The sequence below is a fragment of the Aphelocoma coerulescens genome, chromosome 8 (assembly GCF_041296385.1).
Source record: "Aphelocoma coerulescens isolate FSJ_1873_10779 chromosome 8, UR_Acoe_1.0, whole genome shotgun sequence".
NCBI classification, from domain to species: domain Eukaryota; kingdom Metazoa; phylum Chordata; class Aves; order Passeriformes; family Corvidae; genus Aphelocoma; species Aphelocoma coerulescens.
Window position 1 is genome coordinate 29,223,854 of NC_091022.1, and position 23,521 is coordinate 29,247,374.

The 23,521-nt window shown below is 40.3% G+C and overlaps 1 protein-coding gene across 16 annotated transcripts in view; it reads right to left on the bottom strand.

Annotated features, from left to right (window-relative positions):
* The window catches only part of DAB1 (DAB adaptor protein 1), a 271,420-nt gene that overhangs the window by 97,200 nt on the left and 150,699 nt on the right, over window positions 1-23,521 (bottom strand). For 12 of the 16 annotated variants that reach the window (XR_011152561.1, XM_069023524.1, XM_069023526.1 and 9 more), the window contains one exon: window positions 6,617-6,816. Coding sequence is in view for 15 of the 16 variants with exons in the window: in XM_069023524.1 (XP_068879625.1) it covers window positions 6,617-6,683 (67 nt within the window). In the remaining variant the exon portion in view is untranslated. Of the gene's footprint in view, window positions 1-6,616; window positions 6,817-7,518; window positions 7,586-10,762; window positions 10,785-10,804; window positions 10,954-13,066; window positions 13,155-23,521 lie in introns of those variants that run through there. The other 4 variants (XM_069023517.1, XM_069023514.1, XM_069023519.1 and 1 more) reach the window with 4 other exon arrangements.

The following is a 23,521-nucleotide window of genomic DNA, read 5'->3' on the forward strand; positions in this document are numbered from 1 at the left end:
TCACTCCTGCTCAGTTATTCATTACACAATAGAATTTTCTCCCCTAAACTCTCTAAACAAAGCTTTCCATTCACAAAAGTTCTAATGTGAATTTTGCAGTTTTGCTGAGAGTCTTTTCAATGACTGCAAGCAGAGAAAAAAGTTTCCTAGAAAATTAATTTATTTGCCTGTTTAGAAGTTCTACCTTCTTATCAGCCCCAGCCTCACTTTCTCTGTATTTCAGTCAAATCTCAGAGGTAGTTTTAGAGCACAAGAGGATGAAGCCAGAAACAAGGTACAGCACAGGCTGAACTGGATGCACAGGGTGCACAGGTGATGCTCACAGCAGGCTTCCCAGTGCAGAGCCAGCCCTGGAGCACAGAAACACCCACCTGGATTTATGGACTGTTACATGACTCAAATCCTCTCTGGAATATGCACTGCACTAAGCTCCTGATTACTATTTTAAACTGAAAGGCTTTGATGGCTGCTTAAAACACTGAGGAATTATAACAGAAGCTCTCAAGAAACCTTATTCTTAATATTCAACAGATTATTGATTCCTCTGCTGAGGAGCAGCAAAGTAACACCAGCCCCAACCTTGGTTTAGGCAGATTTCCCCCAATTAAAAACAACAGTAAACATCCTATCTGCAACAAGAGACAACATCCATCACCCCCAAAGAATCCTTCAGTTAACAACCACAGGCCCCCTTTGGTACGTGGTATTTAAAACAGAATTCATGAGCTGTCTAATTGATGATAGGTTATTGGATAACCCTTGTTAATTATAGCTACACAATGCCAAAATTAATGATTTTCCCACCCCCTTTCAACTTGAGAATGAATTCATAACTTATATCAAGACACAAAAGACATGCAATTAATATTGTCAGTAATCATTTCAGAAAAGAGATTTGTTAAAGGCAGGCATGTGGACACAATTAGTGTATCAATTAATATTGCTGTTACTTGATCTATAAATTATTGAAAAACTCATAGCTACTGAAAGAAAACCAAGCAAATCCACTCCCAATCAATGAAAGAAGCTCCTCTGTTCATTACTCTTTAGATCAAATTTGAGTTTTGCTGGATTCCACAAATCTTAGCTACATAATCAGAAAAATAAATGAACCTATACCAACGTGACATCTTGAAATGCCTCATTACAGTGATGATGCTTTAATTGTTGTTAGCTGATCACAAAGTTTTAAAAAAAAAAAAGTTAATTCATAAAAAAAGTAATCCACCATCACTGTTCATAGCACTTATTATTTTAAACTGAAGTTCTGGAAACTTGAAACTCTGAAATCTGGAAACAAAGCTGTAAAAACTGATTCCTGTGTGTCAGCAAAACTGTAACTTTTACATCCATCAGAAACCTCCATTCCCCTCTCAAGTTTAGCAATGATTAGTGCAAAGACTAGATTCAAATGAGGTCTAAGAAGCCCCAAACAGGACTTGGGTAGCATTAGGCACCTATGATGAAAACTGACAATGACAAAACATAACCTCGTTTAAAGGCTTCCTATCCCCAACGGCTTTTAAACTAACTAGGTAGCTCCTGTTTGATCTTAGTCTGACTAGAGTTTTGCTCCTGGGGATGCAAAGGTTTTCCTTTAGATAGTTAGACAGACCCCAGCCTCTCATTAGTGGTTAAAAGAGCCAGGAATTAGATGTGACTGTGCCAGAGGCCCAATCCACACGTGAACAGTCCCGCAGCCACTGCATTCCTTTTAATCAGCAGTCAAGAGAGATAAAATGGGACACTTTAGCTTTTTGCCATCCTGATCCCAAGAGGATCAGAATCAGATCTACCACCTCCAAGCCAGTCCTGCCACACAAACCCTCCCTGGTGCAAATTCCTCACCTGGCAGGAACCAGCCCCCCGTGCGGAGCCCACTCTCGCTCTCCCTCCTGGAGCACGGCTTGGACACTTGGACATCCATCTAGCAAGGACAGAGTGCCCAGCTCAGGGCGAGGAGAAGTCATCCAGCTCCAGCAGAGCACGTCCCACCCTCTCTAAATGCCCCACTGGCATTTCATACTGGCTGTGTGCAGCAATCCCTGGCTTGGCACCCTGCCTGCTCCAAGAGCTGCTTCCAGATGCCACGTGCTTCCCACACACTCTGGAAACCCATGAAACAAGGGAATCTCACCCAAGGGGACCCTGAGCATCAGGGATTGTCATGCTGATTGTCAGCATGCCCAAGCTCCTCTCTCTATTTGCTTCCATTTTTTAAAAGTCCCTGCCATTTTGAAAATTAACAGTAATGAGTATTTTAGACCAAACCACTACACTCAGGAGTCTTGCTGTGGGGGATACAAAGAGAGACGGAACTGCAGAACAAGCCCTAAGCTTCAAATAGAAAAATTACAGAATTTAAGTGCAAGAGGAAGAGATTAAATCCCTAAGAAAAGTCTCCTGGCCTACCCCAAGCAGACACAGATCTGCACCGAAATTTGGCTCGCTTCTTTACCAACCTCCCATTTCAATTTTTCTGTTCAGCTGATTTTGCAAAAAGGGATTTTCCCAGGCACTTATCAGTGTGAATTCAACATCAATGGAACACATTTCCCCCAGAGAGGTTTCTAAATCAATTTTAATTCCGATAGGCTCAAGCAAATGTTTTCAATTTGATTCAATAATCTATACACACTTATAAAAAAGCTTTTCCCCCATGTACTACAAGACAAACGTGGTTTATGTTTCTAACAACTCTGGCTAATAAAAAATTCTAATTTCCTATCCTGAACGATACAAACACACAATTTTTATTCACTTCTTAATGAACCAGATGTCATAAACAAATGAAATCAAATCAGTATTTAAGAGCATTAGTTATATCATTAATTCTCTAAATTCTTCTTAAAGAACACACGACTTTTGGCAAACTCACCAAAAAAATAAACAACATTTATCAGCAAAATGTCCTCAAATTGAGCTTTCTGAATCTCCTGAGAATTTTTCATTATTTCCACTTAGAGAGCAACGTGAAACCTCTCCAGGATATCTTTTAAAATGTGAGCAAGTTCTCAAAAAGAATAATTAAAACCAAGTTACCAGCAGATATGAGCAAGAGTGGCATGAAGATTAGGGCTGGAGGTGCGGAATGGCAGAAATATAATCTCCTCTAATAACACCTAGTGCACTGTAAGCCTGTAAAATGGAATAAAGTGTAGGAAGGAGGGTTGTGGAGGTCAGGGTGAAACACTGGCCTCAAGGGACAAGGAGCTTCACAGCACAGGGAGCAAAAAGTGACAATCTGGAGAGGAAGGGAGGTGCCTGGCTCACCCCTGTTCCCATAACTCTATTTCCAGGACAGGTACAACTCCAACCCCTCTGACCAGGAAGCATTTCTAGAGCCCATCAAACACTGGATCCATCAGATCAATATGGACTGAATGAAAGGCAAAATTTGTACTTGATTTTTCAACAGCCTGCTTTTAAGATTATCTAGGGTGACAATGTTAACATACAAAATTACAGTCTGATATGATCACGCAAATATTGAACTTACCTACAGAACATCAGAGCTCCTCAGCTGCGATCGTGTGTAAACAGCAGCTTCTGAGAGGGTTTTGTATTTAAGTTCTTGCCCTAACTGCAGTGACAACCCTTCAGTGCTGGAACAGGACACTGCCCCACAAACCAGCTCAGATGGCAGTGCAGACACTGCAGAGTTGGCTTTGACTAGAAAGCTCATGGCTGTAAAAACACCACACTTAAAGAGAAATGTTTCAAAGGGAACTGCTTTGCATGGGACTACAGGAAGAGATGTGTTCCCAGAACAGCAAAGAAATATTCAGTAAAATCTTTGCCCCGTCTGCAGCACAAATCAAACTATTTCCCTGTCACCCCAAAGCCAGCAGTCTTTACAGAGCCTATAAGCAATTATGAGAAACCCTCAAGGAACTTCTAGCCTGTCCAGGTTATTAAACTGTTAACTAATGACATCACAGTGGCTTTAACTCAAGGTAGGCACCATTACCACAAAGGTACAAGCCATTGTTTTCATTCTGGCCGTTGTACTTCAGTAAGAAGAGCTGCTCGCATTTATCTGACACTTTATCATGTTTTATATCCATGTATCTTACAAATCTTAGGAATTAAGCTTCATTTTATTTCAACACTTCAGATAAGAAACACTTCCTTACTAGATGTTTACGCAGATGAAGAGAGAACTAAACATTTAGCTGACTCTACAAAGACTTAGGCTGAGATCAGGAAAGAATCCTGCCCCATGCTCCAACTCCACACTAATCCTTATCCCCTTTCAGTCACCCCAGACCTCCCGTGTGGGATACAAGTCTGGGACAGACATTCCATCACTGCTGTGAGCTGCAGAAGGCAGGAGAACTACCAAAACAGTGAATAATACAGCAAAAGAGGCCTGTCCCTGCTCTGGATGGGGAAGGATGCACAGCTCTTCCACAAGTGCAACAGAACACCGGGAAAACACTAGAGCCAAAATTTCTGTCTATACAGCAAAGACTTATTTCTTGGGAATACTCAGTTCCACTGGATAATTAAAACTCATTGATTAGCAACATTAGAAACTTCGTGTTAGCACTTGCTACCTGTCACTGCTTGCAATTAATGAACTTGGGGGAAAAAAAAGGAAAAAAAATATCCCCGTTTTCACATGTTCATCACTCACACTATACAGAGGAGGGCTCCTTTGTTGGAATACAGGCAAGTGCACACAACTCAGTGACAAGTAAATGAGCACACCAAGTTTCTTTTGACTCTCGTTCTGTGGGATTTGAATAGCAAACAGTGTGTGCATTGTGTACCTTGTCTGTGTGAAGCATTCACTGCTCCAGCCCTGGGATGGCTGATGTGATCGGATGCACTCACACTGCACAGACAACACTGAACCAGAGTAATCCTGGGCATGTGCCACTGCCATTCCCTGTCCCTTCCAGCTCTCCAGACACACTGATCACTGCCACACAACATATTTTATACTCCCCCTCAGCACTGAGGGTAATTCTCGGAATTTTCATTTGGGGGATAGAATCGGATTTTGGGCAGAGAAGCGTTCAGTTATTGTGATTTATGGGAATGTTTTTAGAAGTTGGATGCTGGATATTTTATTAACAAAATGTCAAGTTCCTAAAAGAGTTGTTTGCTGGTTTCAAAAGTTTCAGCCTCCAGCAGAATAACACTGGAGACACACATCAAAAAGATATTATCCATACTGAAAAGAAATTACATTTTTTAATTTCCTGCCTACCCCCAAAAACTGAACGATCATATAACCAAACCACTTTAACTTTATTTGCCTTAAACATCTTAGATCACATTCTCATTTATATCAAAGTTCCCCTTTTTTTGCCTTTCCAAGCTGCAGCTTTTTTATCTTAAATGAATCATTTCTGATTTGTGAGTGTAGGCCTAGAGCAGTCATAAGATTTTTCAACCATCTTCCCAAACAAACACTTGAAATATTTTAATTGCTGTGTCTTCTATAAACTTTATACTGAAGATTTCTGATACAAACCCTAAAGTGAACACAAGGCCTTAGTAAATGTTTTGGTAGAACTGCTGCAGTAAATGGTATGACTGCCTAGAAGTTCAAGTTATCTATGAGTAAAATTTGCATTATACATATATGAGCAAAGATAAATTTTTTTTGTCTTAGAAAAATGTAAAAAACCCTCAGAAGTAAATTGCTAAATTACACACCCACAGAAAGGAACAGAATGACAAACTCCAGAGCTCACATGAAAGTTCAAATCTTGCTGTGTCAAGTATTAAAACTATTAAGTATGATTATTTCCTTTTTGCTTTCCCTTTTTATTTGAGCAATTAATATTAAATCTGTTTTCAATCTCTATTTCATGTAGAGGTTTTAAAAAAACCAAAGTATGGCTACACAGAACAACACAAACTACCACTAGAATTCAAGGTCTTGGGTTCCAAGTTCATCAGTATTTAGAACTGTAAGAAATAAAAATAGGAATAAAAATCTAAGGATAAAAATCCCTACTAAAAATCTTTAAGTGAGCATAAGCACCAAATTCACATGGTCCCATTTCTCACACTTACCACTCCAAAGAACTGCTCTACAGTCTGAGGCAAAATTGTAAATACAAATATGAACTAATCCAACCACACATTTATCCATAGCTTCTCCTTAATTCTGAGTTTTCTTCCTCCTCATTTATATTTCCTTCACCAGATTACAACTAATCTCTCTAGAGATTGCCACTGAGTTCTCTAACTTCACAAAGTGTCAGTAAGATTCAAGCTCTAGTAACAGAAAGTGCATTTAAGCTCTGGTTAGTTCAAAACAAAGTAGAAAAAAAGCCATTTGAAGGAAATGTATTTATCAGTAGAGGGAAAAAAAAAAGATCTTTTGTTGAGTAATTTTAAAAGTTGTATTTCTCTTTGTGAACCATAAAAAATATGCAAATTTTTTCTCACATTCCAGATGTATTTCAATAAGATATATTTTTAATGTCAGAGAATCAAACCCCATATTTCTGCACCAGACTTCCACTGAGCTTAACAAATCGCACTTTCACTGAGCACAGGGATAACACAAGAGCCACAGATGTGCCAAAGGTGGCCGATGTAGGAGCTAATTAAAGTACAAAACACACACAAATAAAGAGAAATGAGTCACTACCTTTCTTTTTGGAGTCTTTCTTTGTGCTGGTTTTAACAGCCACTTGAAGTTCTGTCTCAGTTGACATCCTATATCCTTAGTCCTCTTCACACAGATCCAGGATCTCGGTCAGGCTCATTTAGAACGTCTCTCCAAGTGAATAATTTAGCCTTTCAGATACTATAACCCAAACAGTTCATCTCATTCACTCCTTTCGAGTGCTGTGAAGGAAGGAAACAAAAAGGAACAGTCATTTTCTGGGTTTAAAACATGAAAGGAAAATAAAAAAGCCAAACCACAGCAAGCGAGAAACATATAAAGTTCTCCATCTACTGAGCCAACTGTCCACGATTTTAGATGCTTAAACACAGTTATCTGTGACTACCTCAAACATCTATATTTGAGATGTTCCAGCATATCTGAGATGCCTTCACAGCCTAGAGACACTGCTCAGGGTGTACAGAAGATCACTTCTGGACCAGCAGCTGAAGGACAAAGACCACGATGCAGAAGTAGCTGGAAATGTCACCAAAAGCAAAAAAATCTTTTTTCTCAATTCTTAAATGCACCAATTCCATATTACCAGAGAGTAAGTACAGATTTTTACTCCTCCAATGCTCTTTCAGTGCTTTCATTCTCTTACTTGAACAAAGGCAAATGAAAAATGTATTCATTGCTCATGCTGAGAACATCATACTTTGCCACTCCTCTTGCTTATGATAATGTTTGCAATATAAAAGAATCTGTCTCCACGCAAACAAAGCTGTAATTTTAACACCCATCCAGTAATCTTTCTTGCAAAGATCTCTGAAAATAGTTAATTAAACCCATGAAATATAAATGGGATAGGTGCAAAAAGATAACATTTAGGGGAGAAAGCTACAGCTTAACATAATGTGTATTTGTTGGGGACAAAAACGTACCAGCTGTGAACCCACAGCAGCAATGTGCTGGAGCAGGATGAGGGAGGCAGGACTGGGGATGTCAGGGCTCTGGAGGTAAAGAATACACAAAGAATAAACATCTAAGCAGAAAATAACCCATTGCTCCAGTTCTCACTGCTGGTCCCTCTAGCTTTGAGGGATGAACCACTTACTTGAGCCAGGCTGTCGAGGGCAGAGGACCAGACTGTCCTGAAGCCATTTGTTGGGATGTTCCCTCACCAAATGCAGCTTCTTACTGCCCTTTCTTTTCGTGAGAAAGTTCTCATTATTAGCACAATTATAGAGAAGTCCATCTGGCCTGTCTGAACAGCTGCCCACTTATTAAATAAGCATTTAATAAAGATATTAACCCAGCATATCAGCTGGTTAGATGGCCAGAGATTAACTGCAGTTAGAGTTATTTACTAATGTTCTTCTTTGTCATTTAAGAAAGTAACAGACTGCAAACACTGGAATAATTTTGACACTTTAAATCACTTTTCACAGCAAGGGCTGTGAAGCCACCAGTACTTTCAAATCCAGGCTCTTTTAACATTTTAAAATGCTTCAGTAACATTACACTGCCATGCACCGTCTGAAGTGATTTAATATTGCTGAAGTGTGTCAGGGGCTTTCTTTAATAAGCTCTTCAAATCTGTCTGTGTATTATAGAATATTCAAAGATAGCTTTTCAAAATCTGCTGAACTGATTTTGAAATACAAAATTCCCAGTTCCCCCTCTGTGGAATCTGAATAAGCACCGCATGGCAAAAGAAGGAGGAAAAATAAAGCGAGGAACAAATTGAAGTTGCAGTGCTTGCTGAATACACCTGCCTGGTGTAACACACCTGAATGAGCCAACAGCATCTCGATGAATGTTCTGAGCTGAGAAAAGAGTAGCAAAGGACAAAGCAAAGGAAGGCTGACCAGAGAAGGAAAAGGAGTAACAGCTCCAAAAGTGACGCTTCCAGGATGCAAGCGCTCTCTGGCCAGGTCCATGGACAGGAGATGCCTCTCCCCAAGCACAGCTGCTCGGAGCACTGCTGGGGGGAAGGCCCTCACCCTCCTCACTCACGCTTCAAATCCCCCCACGAGCAGGGAGAGGAGCTCTGTGCAGAACAGATGTCCCTCACAACCCCCATCTCCTTCCCCTCCCCCTGCACGCAACCCAATTTAATAATATTTAGTTTTACAGCACAGTAGGGATGCATCAGCCTTTACAGCTCAATGGCACTTACTTAAAGCATCTCTCAAGTCACAGCTGGATTGACAGTTTATTTTTCGAGAATTTGGATTTATATTTACCTAAAGGTTAACTGCGTAACTCTACAAGGAGCACTAACACGAGCCACTTCACAAAAGGAAAATATTTATAATAGGTCCATTTATTTAAAAAATAAATTAAAAATGAATACCAAATACCCCCAGGACCCATAGTTAAGCAAGTGTTAGTGTCTTTGAAGACCATTGTGGCTACAAAGCATCAGGAATGTCATCTCCTGTTGTCAGCTATTTCCAACAGGACAGCTGAAATAGTAGCATCTGAATGGCACTGAATATTTTAAAGTAACAACATATGACTGCTATCTCATTTGAAACTCTCCAGAAAGCTATATCCCCTCGAGGCTATCCCACTGAGTAATATTTTTTAAAATAAATGCATGTCTGTTTTTGGACAGGTTCACATATTGATTTACTTTCAAACCTAATCAGGTCATACTCTCGCAGGCTCATAGATCCTTGAATAAAGTAATAGGTATCTTTGTAAAGGAGCACATAAACATCTGTCACATGCAAGCTATAGTTCAAACTGAATTTGCTACAGAGACAATTCCTCCAAAAGTGTAGGTCTTTATGTAAGCCCCATTAGTAAACTTTCATGCACTGTCCATATTTCAGCCGTTTATTACCCAGATGAGAGTGGCAGTCAATCTGCTCCTCACCGCAACAGCTTTTATTGTCTCCTCCAATCTAGGTCACTGTTGTTAAATACTACAGCCTCCCAACTGTGGGAAGTACTGCAGCATGTGTTTTATCAATGAGATGCTATTTTCTTTGATCAGTTCTGCCACATTTCTCTCCCTGCTCTCAAGACAAAATGTTGTTAGCTGTGTTTCCCAAAAAAAAAAAACAAAAACAAAAACAAAAAATCCATCATCTTACACGTATCCATCCACTCTAACGATCTTCTTGTGTGCCTTGTTACTGCTCCAGCTATTGCAATGTTATGTGCACGCCTCAGCTTTTCCTAAAGAGGATTCTGAGCTCTTGGCTTTAACAAAACACTGACATTTTCTGTGCCCTTATTAAGTGGCTACAGCAGGAACACAATCAGTGCATTCTGGAATTAACTGGCTTTTAATTCCAGGAGAAGTTCTTAAGCCTGCATTCTCTATTACTCCTACGCCAGCATAAAACCTAAAGCTTTAGCAAAGAAATATTTTTGTAAATTCAGTTTGCAGTTAGGATTAACACAGGTTGGACCCTTTAGGCACAGGGAAATTAGTCCCAAGCTCCACTCGCCTCCCTCACACGCCTGTGAAACAACAATGTCTGTCAAATCATTTGTCTTTTCAACCACACTTGAGTGAGCTCATGAAGGGGTTATTAGGAGACTTCCCCTGGCCCAAGTTATGAAGGAGGTCAGACAAGATGATCATAATACTTCCCCTCTGGCTTTCAAATACATGAATTAATTAATTTTCTTCAGGACTTCAAAACTTAAGAAGTTCCCTCCCCTGAAACCAGTTTCCATCTGCTTATATAAAAGAAAAGCAGTCTTAGAAAGGATTTGTAACTAAGCCCTGGCATTCCCTAGGTATTTAAGTTCTCCACAGCCCTAAAGTGGGATTTGACAAGAGGATAGTACCTCCCAAACCCTGGTTTGACAAAACAAAAGCCGTGTTCCCATCCTTAACTCTTGCTTTTAATGCCTCTGGAGTCTTGCAATTAATTTTTTCTCCTCCAAAGCACTCAACATAATCACGTTGATGCCTGTGGTTTTATAAGCGTTAAACAAAGCCCAAACATACTAAAAGGGCAAAATGTAAGTGAAAATATAAGTGAAAAGTGCTGTGATCCTGGAAAACTAAAACCAGTTCAAGTATAAGGGTCTGCAATCCAGGGAGAAAACGTTACTCATCCACTTCCCACCTTCCCTCGAAGCCTAATACAGAGAACAGCAGTGGGACCACACACAAACAGACGATGGAAAACCCATCCTTGCCACCAGTGCTCTTTGTACCCTCCAGGGAGAGAGGCCAGGAAGTCCTCTGGTGTTGCTCACACTGTTTTGTACTCATCAGCTCATTTCCCCAATGGTCAGGGCTGGTGAACATCAGAGGATTCATCTGGCACAGCAGGCGCTGCACTAATTCCGAACGGGAACCCAAGGGACTGATCCAAAACCCACTGATACACTGCAGTTAACAAGGCCTGTAAAAAAGAACCAGAAAAGGGGGAAGGAGAGGTAAAAGAGAGCTTAAGACACTGACAGAGAAGAGAAAATGAGGAGGAAACAAAAGCAAACAGCAGAGCTGAGGGTGACACTTCATTACAGCAAATTCTGTAACGTGTTCAGCAGCAAAATCAAAGTCAGACCATGCACTGAAATTCTGGCTACTCTGCCAGAGAAAACAGAAATCTCTGTTAAGATTGCTCATGGGTCAGTCCCTGTCCTCCAGTTTTTCCATTTGCCCCCAGAACAGCAGAATGCTTCCAGTGACAAAGCCAAAGGACTCTCTTTTATGGCACTACCTGCCAAGCACTGCTTTTTCCTGCCGTTTCTTTACTGGTATTTCTGCACCCTGTAAAGGTGACAGGAATTTCACTGTTCATGTGCACAAACTGAGATACTACACAAACATGTATTCCCCTACAAACCCTCCCCTGGAACCCAGCACCCTTCATCTCCCACCACCTCCCGAAGTTACACAGCTTGAGAAGACTCACAACTGTCTCCAGATCTCATACTTAGTTCTGTTTGCTCTAAAATGAGCATGTACTTCCCTCCACTCCTGATTTTCTATATATTAAGGGAGGAATTTTATGTCCTTTATTCAGCTTACTATGTCTGTAGTGTCTTCCAGAACAACACTTCCCAAATAAACTCTTTTTAATTCTTCCAGTATCAGAAAACTACTTAGTACTCAAACCACAGCATTTAATTTTCCTTTGCATTTAGTTGCTGTAGTTGACTGTATTCATAAAATATTTCTCTTATCTCCTGGAAACAAGAAGCTCTTTTTTAACAAAACCCTACATGTAACTAATGCCAGTAACACATTTTATTAAGTTTATTGTGGTTTAAACTACGCTTCATTATTCTGTCTTTAGGGCATTTTTCAGGCAACCCAGTTCCTCACACAGGGTAAATAGCACCACTGGAGTTGATTGACCACTGTAAGAGCATCTTGGCAAAAAACTGACCTATTAAATATTTCTAAAGTAAGATTTTTATTAGTATTCCAATGATGGCAGGAATAATTACTGAAATTCCTCCTGGAAATCACTCCATATAGTGGTGAATACTGCACTCCACTCCACCAATTATTCACCAGAAGTGCTGTGAATTTTCTACTCACAGAAAATGCTGACCGGATTAAAAAGAAGCTTTTCAAAGGAATGAATTGATTTCATCAACATTTTTAATGGGAAATTGCTAACATTTCATTTTAATATTCCAGTTTCTATTTTATATTATACAGGGCAGCATTCACGCAACAAAGGCAAAATAGAAGACATGGACTTGCTTTAAAGAATTTTTCAAATACTAAAGGTATGCCATTTGAATTCAGGAAAAAACTACATCTCCTCTGCCCAGGGAGTGGGGAATGCAACTCCAGCCAAGAGAGCTGAAAACCAGGAACAATCCCAGTGTGCTGGGGGTATACATGCAGCACTCATTGTTCCTTGAAGTGCACTTTCTGACTCAAAACTCCACTCAGAGTGCTTTTGTAAGCTTTAGCAGGGTATCACATCAGAGAGAAGCAGGCTTAAAAACTCCACATCATTCCTCTGATACCACATTAGCAGATAACAGAGGAAATCGTTCAGATGGGACTAGAGATTCCCTGTGCTCAGTGAAACTGAATTACCTAATGCTTTTCCCCCAAGAATTGCATCACTCCAAGACTTTACTACTCCCAGATTCCCACCCTGCTGACCCTGGAGCAGAAAAGAGAAGGAGTTTCTGAGAACGCTGTGCAAGAACAAACAAGAAACCGAAGTCACCACTGCTCCAAACACAGGCCCAGCATGCCTGAGACCCAAGCCCCACCAGCAGGAACTGCCTCACCTCCACTCCAGTCAATAAAGTCACACCAGCACAAAATCAATAGCGCTGCATTTGACTCATACTGGTGTAACTCCATTGATTTTAATGGAGTTGGAGCTACACCAATTTGATGCTGGTGTTACCTGCATTAGTGTCACAGAAGTTATGCCAGCGTGACTGATGTAAACAACAGCACACCAACCAACCCCTCTATGGCTAAAATTCAATGTAGTTAACTCCAAAGCCACGAGAAAATGCAAATCTGTACATTACCAAAGCAGGGCCTTTGGAATTTATTTTTGCAAAGCAGAAGAACAGCTCTTTTGTGATCCTCCCGACACCAAAGAAACAGAGACTAGGAAGGCAAAGAGGACAAAGTACACAGTTGGGATCACAGTATTCTGTAATTAGAGCTGTTCAATGATTACTAAAGTGCGGTGGTGCAATCATCACACCGAAGGAAAAGGGAGAAGTGTGCAGTCAGGAGCATCACCAGGGAGAAGGTAAAAGCAATGTCAGACACCACGTTTCATATTGAAATGCAAATTCCTCACAATCAGAATCTGTGTCTTCTAATTGGAAGAAAAGGTTATGGAATTAAACATTTCGCATCCTGGACAGCTCAGCATGTTTTTAAGTGACACAGTAAGTTGAAGGAAACTTGTTCATCTCCTGTCCTTCATAGAAATATCTTAATTTAGCTTTTTTTTTTTTAATTTTTTAATATTATAAGTGAGATTGAACTGGAACTCACCTTCTCCTTCCTTTTAAATAAAATAACAGCACTATACCTACACAAGTATTAGGAAAACTGATCACAGAAGTTCACCTTGCTGGAAATGTACTTTTGCTTTATTACGTCAAACTCAATCACCTGACTCCTACCAAAGTTCATTGTCTAGCAGAGCAAAGGGAAAAAGCAGAAAGCTTCTGGAACTGTAAGTATGAATTCACACAAACAGGCAATTACTTCTACATTCTTGCTCACAAATGACAAGCATCAGTATTTTAAATTTTCTGGTAAGCAGGTGACCTAAGTGCGGCCTTCCAGAACCTGAAGGGAACCTACAAGAAAGATGGAGGGAGACCTTTCACAAGGGTATTCATGGACAGGACAAAGAGGAATGGCTTCAAACTGACAGAAAGTAGGTTTAGAGCAGAGATTAGGAAGAAATTCTTCCCTGGGAGGATGCTGAGGTCCTGGCACAGGCTGCCCAGAGAAGCTGTGGCTGCCCCATCCCTGGAAGTGTTCCAAGGCCAGTTTGGATGGGGCTTGGAACAACCTGGGCTAGTGGAAGGGGTCCCTGCCCATGGCAGGGGGTTGAAACTCAGTGAGCTTTAAGGTCCCTTCCAAACCAGGCCATTCTGTGATTCTATGACAAGTTTTAGCTGCAGAATTACTTCTGACCATTCCATTTAAATAGCCCACTCCTGAAGGCAATCCCACAGGACTGCTGGGATGAACAGCAGGCAGGCTCCTGCATGATACCAAACAGAAGTATTTGAGGACAGCTGCTAGATTTTACTGGAGAAATTTCAAATAAATAATTTTCTTGAAATCACTTATCTGTTCTCATCTCATTTGTATCTGATTAAGTTATACACTGCTCCATAAATGTCTCTGCTTTCTATCAGTAGGAACATTAAACATTTTCAAAGGGAGGAAGCACCTTCCCTAAGAAGTTTCCACGCATTTTCTGGTTTGGGCTAAGATTCAGCAGCATTTCTGAATAGTAACAGACAGTGCTCTTCCCACAGTTGGAAAATATAGTAAAAGAAAAACAAAGCCACACGACCATCTGATCCTTGGAACTGTGTGGGCCAGGTGTTGGCTGCTGCATCCTAACTCCATACAAAGAGACATCCATAGAGGGTCCCCACTGTGATGTAAGCAGGGCTACATGACCACATCACACCCTAACAGGGTCAAAGCCCAGGTGATCAGGTTAGGGACCCCACAAAAGGAATCAAAGGAAAAAGAAAAATCAAACCACTGCCAGGCTAACATGTCAGGAAAAAAAAAGTGTTTGGTTATTCAGATGGGGAACTCATAAGCACATAAATGAGTACAAGGACCTGCATGAGTAGTAACACATCAGAAAATAATGGTTATTTTCCATATATTTTTAAAAATCACCAAGTAGCATGCAGTGAGGAACCATTCACCTTCTACTGTCATGCTACAGTTTATTCTCTCTTGGAAGCAATTACAGGACAAATGCCAAGCTACAGAAGGTATTTTTCCAGCAGCAGCATCTGGCTTCTTGGCAGACTCCTCAGGCAATTTTATTGGAAGCTTTAGAGATGCTGTTGGGTCAGTCCTAGCTATATTGCTTCAGAACTGTCTGGCAGATTCCTCTTCCTAGATGTCATAATCCTCCTGATTTACCTTGAAGGAATTAGCACACTTTTATCCATTTCAAAAACAGTTGACCTGCAGGGCATTTTGGGGCTGGCCACAGAGACACAGTAAAAGTCACTGGTGTAAATCTGTGTGCCTTTGAACCAGCAGCATTTCAGCACCCAGTGCCTGGTGCATCATCAAGGAAACCAGGAAGCCGTGCAGACACTCTCTGTATGTGTGCTCCTGGAAAATCGAGTGCATGCCTGATGATTAAAGGAAAAAACACAAGTTGCATGAAAGATTAACTAGTTAAAAAAAAAAAAAAAAAGTAGGAATCTGCTTCTTGCAACTCCTCCCATCAACCACAGAGCCTCCGAGAGTAGAAGGGGCTGGTGGAAGGGAAGACAAGAGATGTCCTTTGCTCCCCCATAACAATCCCTTCCCCCCCTCCAGCCCCAGCTAAGATTTGCATCATTCTGCAGCTGTGATCATGATTAATCCTCACCCAGAAGGATGAAGACAGGATGCTGGTTTTGTCCACCCTCTCTGCATACCAACAAAATCAAGTCCACAATGGAAAGGCTTTCTATCAGTTTGGGGCTGTCCTCTGGAACTCACAGAGAAAGGGGACAGAACGCTATACAAAGTGAATTTATAGTCCAAAACACAGGTGGCACCTTCCTACGTTGAAAGACTTTTGTGCAATCATTTAGAGGAAATGATTTACTTCTTAATTTAAAAAGAAGAAGAAGAAAAAAAGGAGATGAGTTCATTACTACTACTTTTTCTTCTAGGGCATCCCAGATATGCTGAGATGTCTTTTTTTTTCTTCCAGAGAGGTTTCAGAAACTCCTACAAAATCCTGCACCAGCTTATTTTCCAGGAAAAAGAGTTCTAATGCTCAAAGGTAAATACTAAAGGAACGAGTAATGTACTCTATAATTTAATAAAGGGCTATGGATCTTGGATTTTCAGTAACAGGAGTATTCACTGAGCAGCAGAAGAGAAGACTGACAGCACTAAGAAAGATACACACAAGCAGGTCAAACAAAAAGCCAAACAGAGCTCGGTCATCAGCCCAGCACAAATAAATCCAACCAGACACAGACTCCAGACTTGGCTAATGTGAATTGACTAATATAATTCCATTTTATGCAGGGAAAAACATATTCTGATTGCAGGCCAGCGGTGCTCACAAGTTCTAAATTTAGGTATCATCAGGGCCAGGTGAACCGTTAAGTGAACTAATCTGAATTTTATCCATATCAAAGATTTGTCCTGTCCAGAAATTACCTTCCCAGATTTAAACCGTGTATTCACTCTCATTACTGCTTACATCTTTTGGACATCCCCATCCATTAATTAAAATTTCTGCAGAAATCACAATACTCATCAACAAGGCAGCCTGTGGGCTTTAAAATGCTGTGCTGTGGCACACACTGAAAAATCAATTATTTAGGCTCCAGTACATGAACAGAAGTTACTGGCACAGTAGAAACCAAGCCATATTTTAGGGGAGATGTAGCACAGATTCCCTTGTTTACCAGCTGGTTCCTGTGAAGTGCTGAGCAGTCTCCGTGATCAGGTGAACATTTGGATCCACACTGAAAACTGAATTTCCACTGATGCCCTAGATTTCACTGACTACACAAAAGAGATGAAAGCTGCACACAGAGGCAAACATAAGGTTTCCTGGATGCAGCAAAGATCTAAAATATTTTCATGAATTGCCTTTGATTTTACAGTCTCAACAAGGCCTGTAAACTGAGAGAGCAAACAGGAATAACCATCAAATGGGTGTACTTCAGTACAGCAAAGAAAATCAATTAAAAATAGAAGTAAAATGTTGCTCTCCCCTGTACACTGCTCTCCTGAAACACCTGGCACACTTAAAGCAATGTACATTACACTCAAGGGTAATATACCCTGATCTGAAATAAAGTCCCTGCTATAATGAGAAGCAGTTGTTTTGCTGGGCGAGTTTAAAGCCAAAAGGTGAAGAATACCAAATCCAATTAAAACGAGAGGGAATTCAGGAATGCAGAATTTAATTACTCCACTTGGAAGGTAGCCAGGACCACTGGGTTAAGCATCTGTGGTCAGGCCCCTGGCTCCTTTCTCCCCCTTGGCAGCCCCTGAAGCTGAGCCCCAGGGAAGAGCCCAGCTCCTGAATTCCAGCCTTTCCAGCAGCTCCTGCCTCCCAAAGCCCAGCATCAAGCAGGCCTGGCCTTGCCCAGCTTGTGAAACCAGACAGGCTCTCAGTACATGGTGAGACTGCAGATGATGTCCAATTAAAGCCATTCAGATAAATACACATTCAATTAAGTTATTGCCTATGCATCACTTGAACGTTATGGTTTGTTTTGGGCTTTTTTCAGTTCAACAGACTAAATAAGCAGGCAGCAATAATATTAGTTTTGGAAGAAGTGTGATGTTTGTGTTACCCACTCAAGTTAATTAATGAAAATAATGACAGAGTTACAAAATCAGGGATGATTAAGAACTTGAAGACCATCCGACCCGTTTCTCTGCCAAGGAGGATTTGATCTTTGCAGCACTTTAATTCTGTTCTTCAGCAAACCTGAATCAAATCACAGGAGCAGCCAGAGTCCCATCAGTGGTGTTCACACTTTCAGGCTGATTCAGAGGAAGAAGTAAAACCTGGGAACAGAAATCCCACCGACTCCCTATCATTATTCTGAGTTAACTGCTCGGAGATTATCTTGGGCAATTACTCTCATCCCTTACTGCACACACATTCCTGTAATACCTGTAATCCCCACTCTGTCAGTGCTAAACCAATCCATCCCCTTCAGGTAAGATCTCATGGTAAAACCACATACTGCTGCCTTTATATCCCACACTATTACAGTCTCCATTATTAAAGATTGCTTATTATTTTGTACTTACAAAGTCAGGGAGATGTGATTTTATTGCTTGCAAATCATCCTTACGTGAGTCTTAGGCTGTACTTACACTTCACTCTGCTCTTCCAGATAAGCTTTCTGCTTTCTGCATATTTAAATAGTAACTCTAATTATCCCTTCTTGATTGCCCTCCTCTTGCAAAGCCTTTCCACAGGATCATCTGCAGTGAATTCTTCATCCTACTTAGATTTTAAAAAGCCTAAGATGGGTTATATTCTTTAATTTTAATAAAGGTATAGAGATGTTTCTTTATTAAAAAAAGAAAAAAGACATGCATGATAAGTTCCATCTTCAGATACATCTTTATCAAAAACACAGCAAGAAGGGCAGATTACTGATTATTATTACACTGGGAATAGTAACACTATAGAACAGTGCCTAGCAATAAAGTCAATTAAAAATCAAAAACACACAAACAAACCAACCAACCAACCAACAGAAGACTACTGACATGGTACCATATTGGCAAGGAAAAGTTCACTTCGTTTTCTAAATATACTGCTTCTTTTGCAAACAATGCTTGTAAGAGTTTTCTGGATTTATTTCAAATCAGTCACAGTAAACACTTTATACTTGCAATCCATAGGTACACAGAACCTACAGGCAGCTCCACAGTAGCTGAAATTAATGGTACTTTGTGGATACAATATTGCTGCTAGCAAGAATTTTTCTTGCTTCTTTCCAGTCCTGTGAGATACTTTTCTCTCTCAGGGAAGATATTTGTAGAGTTCTATAAGCTATGAACACCTGTGACCTTGCAGAGCTTTGTTTATGGTACAGTAGAAAAATATTTTGACAATGGATGTTTTAGGATTTTAGCCAATCACCCCAAGGGGTGGCTGATCCTTTGACCAATTAGACTATGAAGAAAAGAAGTCTATAAAAGAGTTTGTAAAATAATTAAATAAATCAATCTGACTGCACAATTCCTGCCTGCTGGAGCTCTCCTCTCCTCCCTACCACTGCAGGATACAGTAATAGTAGTCCATCCAAAGAAATGCACATTACAGCAGCCCAAAACACATCAATAAAATTTGAGTCAAAATTAATGTTTCTTACAAGAGATTTGTTAGTCTTCCTGGGGATTTTTTCAAGAGATTTGGTTACTGATGATGTAATTTGGTTTAACTATAGTGGTGCTCGGTAACATCACGAATTGTTAAAGTTGTGTGACATTTCCCTTCCTGAGTTCTCCTTTTTATCTCCCTTTTATCTTTACCAAACAGAAGTGCCAGGGCTGACGTCTTGCATGACACACATGGGAGCAATGGTACACAGAGTTCAACCTGCAAGACCTTGTCCTGCTGCCCCAAGGCATGAGATCATCCTGTCCTCCTCCTCCTCCTCCTCCCCTGCTCACCAAGCAATGACCACAGACAGTGCCTGCCTTTATCACAGAACTCTGACTTCAATCCTCCAGCACAGACTGTTTGTACCTGAAGACATCATGTGAAAAGAGAAGTTACTCTGTGACTGCACACACAACTTTTCATTCCACCTGGACAATGATAAATTCAGCATTTCTTCACTGATGTGCTTGGCTCTGGAACAGTCATTTGCATTTTTGTGGGTCTCTGTGTGTAATAACACGCAGAAAAAAGCAGCAGTACAGGTGTGCAACAACCACACTGCAGCATCTTCCAGAATTCAGCTCACAAGCTGCATTCCTTCAGCACCTCCTCCTGCAAAAGTTACATCAGCAATGTGTGATTTGGGTCTGGCAGCAGTGACTGTCTCTCAAACATGACTTGGGAAAAACAGGAGAGGAAAAAAGCAGGATGTTCAGTTCAAGCTGTGACTTTCAGGTCTCTGTGTGAAAGCAGCATCAGAAAGTGCTTGGAAAGACAAAACACAGTCTTGAGCTGTGAATGCTCAGAGCATTCACTGCTTTATTGAACACTACATTATTAAGAACTACTTTAATAAATAAAACAAACCAACCACCCAGAGACTTTGTGGTCCCTCTTTGAACCAAAGACTTCCTTTAGGAAATGTGACATTCAACCAAGAAAAAAAAAAAGTCTTTCTCTCATCTCCTCTGGTCCTCTCCATGAATTACACATCACTGGGGATCTGACACCATCTCTGAAGCACAACAAAGTCCCACCATCGGCCCTGAGGCAGCTGGTTCCAGGTACAGCACCTGAAGGCAGCACGGCAGGGCACTGCTTCTGCAGGGCTGAAATGACCAAATTCATCACGTGAGAGTAAAATTCTGGTGCTGTGCACATTCAGTGCCAGGACACCAGGCTGAAGAAGGCAGGCAGGACTACCTGACAGTTTAATTCCCCATAAGGAGGCCCAGCTCAAAGTCTTGTGCTGTCCAAGATGATGACAGAGGGGTTGAAGAGAAAGTTACATTGATAACAAATGTTGAACACTTCAAAGCAAATACTTCATATTATAATAGCCATTAAAATATCTTTTTTTTCCACCAAACAGGCATTCCTATCAGGACTGAAGTCAGGAAGGATACCTGATGTCACCAGATTATCAGCAAACACGGGTGGGGAAGCTCAGCCTTCAGCAGCACAGTAACCCTCTGGCACTCTATTCAAGAATATTCAGAACATTATTGGAAGAAAAATTCTGTCTGAAGCTTGGTAAATAAGTCCCACATTTTTTTATATGAAGTAATTTGGTTCTATTTTTAGCCATTAAAGAACATTTGGATTAACAGATTGAAAAAAGTTCATTCACAGTTTTAAATATATATATATATATGTGACTGTTGCAAACTCTCTCCCCTGCTGCCCATAAAACTAACAAAATCAAGGCAGAAATTACATTTACATAGTCTTGAAAATATTTTAAAATCATCATCATGTGTGATTTCATCTTATTTTACTTATGAGCCCAAAGTTGTATCCTGAATGCCATTTCTATAGAAATTGAGTGCCAAGTATTACCAAGTTGCAATTTTACTGTCTATGTAAAAATACCCTGGCAGCATTCAAGCAAATTAAATTTAAAATTAAACTTCAAGCCTTTGCATGCCACCACAACATTTCAGGCAACAATTTCAAGAAAGGGAAAGCCGAAAACAGACTGTGCATACACTATAGTTCAAAATAGATTTCTCATGTCAAATGGCACAGTTTTTCCTTTTTTTCCATTAAAGAGTTATTTCAAATCTTCTGCTGAATACATTTCCATGCCTAATGAAACCTCCTCAGTGATTCTTCTTGAATTACTCTGTATGCTTTAACACTGCATACACTGATAGTGTACACATACATACAAATCCACACATAAATGTATGCACTCATGCACACAATATTCATGCAAAAAGAATTAATGGAATTTTTTGACTGCATGCTACCCCCTGTAAATATGTTAAACGTGAACAGTGCTTATGGCTGGGTTCATTAACTAAAAATGCTGCTGTTGTCTGCACAATTCGTGTTGCTCATGTGAGAAGGGATGACATGTAAAATGCTAATTTACAGACTTGGTTCTTTTCAATTTACCATCAGGATTCTCTCCCCATGAGCAAAATCAGGGGTCACTCACTACAATTCTCAGGGAATAACCTGGGTTGAGACCTCACTCAGCACCTGGAGATAAAACTCTGCAGGGAGTCTTCTCCAAGAAAAAGAGGAGAGAAAAAAAAAAAAAAGGGTTCTGAATGAGCTCCAAACACATTTTCTGACATGTTCTCAGAGAAAAATAATATCCCAAAAGCCACAGTCCACTGACTGGCAAACATCCCATCTTCCAAGGGAAGAGTCATCATATTTTAGACTAGCAGCTGATACAACAGATAACTCTTCTCACAACTTCAGCTGTTCACCTCCTATTTCTCCTCCAGTCTCTTTCCTAAAATCCCTGTCTCTTGAGCACCTGCAGTCTGAGAGATCTGCTCACATCCAGTCTGAAAGTTACTCTGAACACACAGAACCAAGCATGAAGCTTCACTTTATCAATTAAGTTTGGACCTCAAGTCCCCATTATGGGTCGATGCAGCATTTGATCAACAGATACAATTAAGAGATTAACTTCAAAGCCCCATTATTTCTCCAAACTAGAACACCAGTAGTGCCACCATTCCCTAAAACATTCCAAGATTTCACTCCACCACAGCTGTACCAGCTGCCTCTTCTACAAAAGCCTTTGACACCCAACTACTTCAGAGACCATAAATGGTAACTCACTGCTTAACAATTAACAAATACTTAAGTACTTGATGTATTTACAATTTCTGAACAGGTTCACCAGTGGTTTTGTTTCCCTTTCCTGGATACACCTCTGTGCTGTATTTAATTTTCCACAGGGTCTCACTACCTCCCTGCCCCTTGGTGTACAAACTATTTTGGTTTCAAAGATCTCTTCTACACAGGGCAAGTTTTCAGCAGGACTTTAATGCCTTTAAATCCCTTCCTGTAACCTCTGTGTTAGTTTATCAGAGCAGCCATTAAGGCTGAGCACTTTGAGGCTGATGGGTATATCTAGGCTAGCCCAACTCCAGCTAATTGCATTCAATTTGACATTCTCCAAGCACTGACAGTCCTCATTCAAGCCGAGTGTGAAAGTTTTTAAATTAGCTTTCACAGTTTGATTCACAGACAGCAAATGCAAAATGGCACAGGATTAATTTTTTTCCCCAACAACACAGTGTAACAAAATAGCCCAAAGGCTATTTTACTTCATTTGCTTTAACTATTAGGGAAGATTCACACCACAATGTTCCAACAGAGACAAAAGCTCCAGAGGACTTTCAAAGCTTAGTATTGCCCCCATTAATTAAAGTACCATACGTTTGTACAGCCTTTCCACTTTGTCACTTGATGTTAAAATGAAGCCTAGACTGTTTCAGACAAGCCACAGCCATTACTGCTTAAAACATGAACATGCCAATACATTCTTCTCAATTTTATTACAATCACATTCTTAATACCTAATAAAGTATGGCACTGGACTTAAAACGGGCTATACAGAAACCCTTATTTTCTTGAGGAAGTACAAATCCTGACTTCACGTGTCATCTGAAATTGTGCCTGTTGATCAGTCTGCCTTCATTTGCCAGATAAAAGTTAAAAAGAAAACCATAATATTGGATTTTCTGTTGCAAAAGTGATTTGGTCACTGCCAACAGAGAGTGGCAGGATGGAAATTTAGCTTTCTTGGCACTTTCTGTTTTATTTTTGGGTATGTTTGAGCAGCTCCATCAACAAACTGAAAAGTTCAGGCAAAACCTCATGAAATACTCTACACTCAGTATTTAGGAGAAAAATATTTCTCAAATTTCAGAGGCAAACTAAAATGTTCACTAACAGTTTAGTTTATCTTGCCAAAGTACATATCAAAATATTTTACATAAGGTCCAAAACTCATAAACAATCTTTAATTCAAATTAGTTCTAATACTCTAATAATTCCAATATAATCTAGTAACTGTATCAATAATGGTAACTCACATCTCAGATGGGGAACTATCTTAAGGTATGAAAATTATTTA